Genomic DNA, 6,076 nt, shown 5'->3' on the forward strand with positions numbered 1-6,076 from the left:
AACAAATAGAAAAAAATAAGGTCCAACTTTTATATTAAGTCCAAATGCTGCTGGAATAGGTCCAGGCTTTATCATAAAAGTCTATGAACAATCAAAACATCTGTAGCAGCCAGAGTCTTTACAGACACCTGGCTCTGCTATTCCCTCAGCTCAGACCCAAGATAAATCTTCCTGATTGCTTCTCTGGGAATCATATAGAATTGTCATTCCGTGAAAGTTGTCTGTGCTTCAGACTTCATTCTGTGATTCTTTCTCGGAGTAAAAGAAGCAGAAGCAGAAAGAGTGCATAAATAAGAGCAACAAAACCAATCTGAATGTGTAGATAACATAATCAAGCCTGAATATAGAATTTGAAAATAACCGTGACACCTGTTATTTCACACCCCCCAAATAATATCTCTCCCACTATCACAGTAATATGACCAATAATAACACCATATAATGACCAAATAACAGTGTCATACAGTCACCAATACCAAATCACCATGCGGTGACACGGCCCCCTGTACATATAGGCCTCCCTGTCCACGGCCCCCTGTAGGTAGTGCCACACAGCCCCCTTGTAGGTAGTGCCACACAGCCCCCTTGTAGGTAGTGCCACACAGCCCCCTTGTAGGTAGTGCCACACAGCTCCCTGTAGGTAGTGCCACACATCCCCCTTGTAATTAGTGCCACACATCTATGGACAGTGACGTCAGGGGCTTCTCCTGGAGCCGAATCTCCGGCCACCGCTCCGGCAGCGCTGTGGACGGGGATTCCGCTTCAGGAGTTGCCCCTGATGTAACTGTCCATATATGGACAGAGACATCAAGCGCTCCATCAAGGAGCGGAATCCCCGTCACAGAGGGATTCTGCTCCTTCAGGGAGCTACAGTAGCGCTATGTACAGGAAGGGGGGTGGAAGGTGCCATCTACAGAGGTGGGGGGTGCTATCTACAAGGGGGCTGCAAAAAATATCCTCCTCACATGCACTTCATGTTGTGAGGAGGAGAGAAAGCATGGCCTAAACTAATACAGACCCCTAAATAAAGACCCCTAAACTAATACAGACCCTAGATCAGGCCCGCTAAATACAGACCTCATAAACTAATACAGACCCCAGACCCCTAAATACAGACCCCCTAAATACAGACCCCAGTCCTCAAACTAATACAGACCCCCTAAATACAGACCCCAGAGCTGACCCCCTACACTAATAATGACCCCAGACCAGACCCCCTGATCTAATACAGACCCCAGACCAGACCCCTAAATACAGACCCCTGAATAAAGACCCCTAAACTAATACAGACCCTAGACCAGGCCCCATAAATACAGACCCCATAAACTAATATAGAACCCAGACCCCTAAATACAGACCCCAGACCTGACCCCCTACACTAATACAGACCCCAGACCAGACCCCCTAATCTAATACAGACCCCAGACCAGACCCCTAAATACAGGCCCCTAAATACAGAACCCTAAACTAATACAGGCCCTAAAAGTATTTCCAGTTGACTTGAAAACTTGTATGTTTTCTACTGTTTTCTGTGGTTTAGGTTTACCTTTGATATTTTAATGCTTTAGTATAATAACATAGTATATTCTGAAAAATATATCTCTTGCAGCTTAATAGAATCAAAGGTTAGTGTGGGATTGGGGAAATCCCAGGGAATCACATTACAGTTTCAGTTTAGCATTATCAGGGTTTATTAGAAGTCTTGTGAACAAAAAAATGCACCCTCCCACATTAGAATCAACAGTGATGCAATGCAGCGTGTATAAATGGATAGCAGTTCCACTCAGCAGCGTTTTCAGATATTTCAGTAGAAAGTGCTTCATCCAATCTGTCACCATGGTCTTCAAGATTTCTCTCATCATATGTGTGCTCCTGCTCAATGTTACTCTTGCACAAGGTATAGTCATTTAAGCTTGATCTGGTTTATCTATTATGTGTTGTTTTTATTAGCATGTCAGTAATAACAATCTAAGAGATTATTTAGATTCATGTAATATTGTACTATAAAAAATTAACTTTACTTTCCCAATTATAATTTACTATTTCTAGTACCACGCGGAAAGCGGTGCAGATGTAGGAGACTTGTAGAACAACTTAATCTGAACAAAGTAATACGGCTGGAAATATTCCCACCAAGTTCTAAATGTGAAAATGAAGAGTATGTGTAAGTATTCGAAGTATAAAATCTATTTTTTTTTTTGTAACATCATAATACTAAAATCTGTTAGGTTTACATTCAGAGGCAACAAACTGTACATACCTATACATGTTTTCAGCTGAGCAGTGGATGCGATTGTATCCAGTATACACAATTAGATACTTTGTGAGCTCAAAACATCATTAGCTGCAAGTTTGCTACAATGTATCAGTCTGGAGTCCAGGTTGTTTAGCTCACAGAGCATTGCCTAAACCAGGGGTCTCAAGCACGCGGCCCCTGAGGCGGTCATCTGCGGCCCGTGGGACACAGAGCCGCTAGTATAGGCTTTGCTCTGGCACTCTGTTGAATCCCATGAATGAACACGCAATGTCTGGGGCTTCCCCAAAGCTGGAGTCCCGGACAGAGCGCTAACATAGGCTCTGCTCCGGGACTCTGTGGAATCCCCTGACATCGCTGTCCATGTATGGTATACAATCCTCCCAACATATACCTCCAACGAAGGGCTCTGATGTGGTGTGAACAGAGCCATATCAGTACATATGATTTGCTATGTTAAAGTTTGATAATGATACTATATCATGAAGTACATTTTGATAGTTCCTTTTTTTTTTCCATTGTAGGGTTGTCCTAAAAAGCTCCAAAAAAACATCTTCCATAAAGTGTGTAAATCCTAATATTCGAGAAGTAAAAGCGATACTGAGAGGAAAAAATAAGTAAGTATTTACTTTATGTAAGTATTTATTTCAATGGGGTAAACGTTAGCATTAAAACCATCAAAATTGTGATCTTTCATAGAAGCAGTTCTAGAAACATTTCCTTGAACTGGTACTTTAAAGGAGTTTTCTGGGATTTTTATATTGATAACCTCTTTTTAGAAACTCCGACCCCCGCGGATTAGCTGATTGAAAGGGCAGGTCTTGTGAGCGCTGCGACCTCTTTATTGCTTACCAGGCAGAACTCCGTACAATCGGTAATGGCTGTGTCTGGTACTGCAACTCAGTCCTATTCACTTGAATGTGACTGATGTGGAAAAAGAGGCACTACTAGTCACAGTCACTACCAAATGTATGGTGCTGTGCCTGGTAAGCAATGAAAAGGTCAGATGAATATATATTTTTTTACTTTTTCACAATATGTTTTTCTGGTAATAATATAGCATTATCCTAAACTAGACTATTTATTTGTGATCATCATTCTTAATAGTCATTGTCTACATTTTAATATATTTGTCTAAATTGTATATATTACATGTCTATTTTAGGTTTATTGGGTCAGGGCTATCATTAAGACAATGATTGGCAGGAAAAGCATTTTTTTGAGGGCAGGTGTTTTAGGTGTATTTTTTTTTTACATTTATTTTTCTGTTATTATGGACTGTCCCAGTTACAGGGAAAATTATCCCTGTTATAGTGACCATTGTCACTGTTAGTACTGTGTTGGGTCTAGTTAGATGTCGCGATGTCATGATCTGTAGGTATGTGGACCTACTGGGCCATACCGCCGTAGCGGGATAGCAGTTGGCCAAACTGTGTACCAAGTCAATGTCTATATAGTCCAAGCCCAAGGGTACCTGTAGCAGTTCAGACAGTAGTAACAACTAGGCTCAGATGGGACCTTGGCAGCAGACACCAGGCGTGGTGTAACACAGCAGGCATGACCGATGGCACAACACGACTCCAACTTTCTAAGGCACAGGAACAACAGTAGCACAGGATACAGGTAGCAGGTACGGGAACACTGGAAACAGGATAACATAACGGACCATTTGCAAGACTAACCCGGGTAAACACAACAATGCTCAGGAAATGAGTGAGAGGGCAGAGCCCTTTTATAGTCCAGCGTGATCTTGGGTTAATTGATGATTATTTTTATGTGCGCGCACTGGCCCTTTAAGGCCAGGCACGAGAAAGCGCGCGCACCCTATGGGACACAGAAGGCAGCGGAAGTGAGCGCTGGCACCTCCTGGGGAGGAGAAGCAGGCCAGCGCTCACAGATCAATGGCTACGGCCCTCGGGGGTTGAGTAATCCCGACGGTCCGCGGTCATGGACACTACTATATATATTATGGCACGGGCTTTAGGGGCCTGTACCGCCCGCCCTATACATATAGAGGGTAGTCATAAACTGCTTAAAGAAATAGCATTTTCATAGTTCCCAATTTCGAAACTACTATTTTGTAGCAAGGCACCAAAGGGTCTTCTGACTAGACAAAGAGACCTCTGTTGCCCTTAATTCTGTGTGGGAAAAGGAAGTTGTGACAACTCGGAAGACTCAGGGGGTAATGATGATATATACACAGACACAGAAAGATTCTTCTGAGGTGGCAGACAGTATGTACAGTATGTTCAATCCATTTGGTAGAAGTGTAATCATTCCTTTAGATAAATACACTGTTGTACAGCATTTACTTGCACCCAATGCAGAAGCTACGAGGACCATAGGTCCCACTCTCAACTACCCACTTAACCCTTGGTTGTATAGATAGTTTTTTACAGTAATTATGTAAATCTATATTCATAGGTATGCCAAGCAATATTCTGAGATTAATAAGTCTTGTTTTGTTTTTCTAGGAAAACTAAACACATCCAAGTTATCAGACACCATACAGCATTGGGAAAAATTACTTCATAAAGGCCTACTGTATCATGGATTCAGCCAAAAAGCTATATCGGAATTAGATTATTAGGTTTTTTTAGTACTTTTTGTATAAGTTAATATGTTTGTATTTTGCCTCCTAAATTTGTATATATTTGTTTATTCTGCTAATAGGGCTATTTACAGACATATGCAATTTATTTTAACATTAAGTTCAAATACAAATTTGTAAAGGGGTATTATGGTTTCAACAAATAAATCTACAAACTTATTATATAATGAAAAGTTATATATTTTTCCAAATAAAATTTCTGTATCAAATTCTCATGATCTCTGCATGCTGTCATTCAAAATCTGTCCCGGACATGTGATGGACACAGAGGTAAATGGCTCATTACAAGGCATAGCTCTGATAACTTTACTGACCAGGACAAATTTTTTTATCTTCTGTACGTAAACTATAGATTTTCCTTTTGAAAGACAGAAAGCAGAGATCTTGAAACCCATGAAGAATTGATTCAGTATATTGAAAAGGAAAATTGCATAACTTTCTATTAAATATATGCTTTATTTGCTTAAAACAAAATACCACTTGAAATGTTCAGGGATATTGAATTTGCAGACACGCCTGTCAAAAAAATACAACAGAAAAACTAGTATGAACACTACATTACATAGTGTTTTTTTCTTGCTGGTTTTTATTACGTCCTTTTGCTCTATCCTAAGTTGTTTGTTTTTTTTCTAAAAACACACTTTGTTTAAATGTGTGTGTGTGTGTGTGTGTGTGTGTGTGTGTGTGTGTGTATATATATATATATAATGTGTGTGTACATATTTAATATGTAAATATTGTATTACGATTAAACCTGTGATTGTAGATTGTTATAAAAAAAGTCTTTGCTAAAATGCCAAAAAGGCAAATAATAAATTAAAAAAATACAAAACTGTAAATGAAGTTTAAAAAAACCCCAAAACAATAAATCAAATGATTCCCCTTATGCTGTCAGTTACATGTCTTATTTATGCTTTTTTTCCTCCTGATCCCTCACCTTATACTCTTGTTGTAAGTACCTAATTTTATTGGTATGTATGCACTTTGTTTTCATCTTATGTGGCATTTTTTTAGATTTCTTCCTGGTTTTTCAATTTAACTACTCCTTAGGCCATGGCAAAGCAGATCTGTTAGCTTTTTAAGCTGCATAAGGGCAGCATAGTATGAGGACAGGTCTTTTCTCCTATTAGTTAAAACGATACAAATAATTATTGTGCCGTTTAGGAGTGTTCAGAGAAAATGACAAACTCATAGCTATGAGCCCAGTGTAT

General features: G+C 39.7%; 1 protein-coding gene across 1 annotated transcript; it reads left to right on the forward strand.

The window, feature by feature from the left end:
* Positions 1–1,812: 1,812 nt before the first annotated feature.
* On the forward strand, positions 1,813–5,713 carry LOC142739199 (C-X-C motif chemokine 11-6-like). The gene is made up of 4 exons (XM_075849800.1): positions 1,813–1,897; positions 2,050–2,164; positions 2,779–2,871; positions 4,729–5,713. The coding sequence occupies exons 1-4, from the start codon at positions 1,837–1,839 to the stop codon at positions 4,787–4,789; spliced, it is 330 nt and encodes a 109-aa protein (XP_075705915.1). The 5' UTR covers positions 1,813–1,836; the 3' UTR covers positions 4,790–5,713.
* The last annotated feature ends 363 nt before the right edge of the window (positions 5,714–6,076 follow it).

This window comes from Rhinoderma darwinii, chromosome 1, assembly GCF_050947455.1.
Source record: "Rhinoderma darwinii isolate aRhiDar2 chromosome 1, aRhiDar2.hap1, whole genome shotgun sequence".
NCBI lineage: Eukaryota > Metazoa > Chordata > Amphibia > Anura > Rhinodermatidae > Rhinoderma > Rhinoderma darwinii.

What these genes read in the sequence shown, in the direction of transcription:
- LOC142739199 (XM_075849800.1), top strand. Translation starts at nt 1,837, where the DNA reads ATGGTCTTCAAGATTTCTCTCATCATATGTGTGCTCCTGCTCAATGTT. An exon ending in TGTGAAAATGAAGAGTATGT is followed by an intron (nt 2,165 to 2,778) that starts GTAAGTATTCGA and finishes TTTCCATTGTAG; the next exon opens with GGTTGTCCTAAAAAGCTCCA. An exon ending in ATACTGAGAGGAAAAAATAA is followed by an intron (nt 2,872 to 4,728) that starts GTAAGTATTTAC and finishes TTGTTTTTCTAG; the next exon opens with GAAAACTAAACACATCCAAG.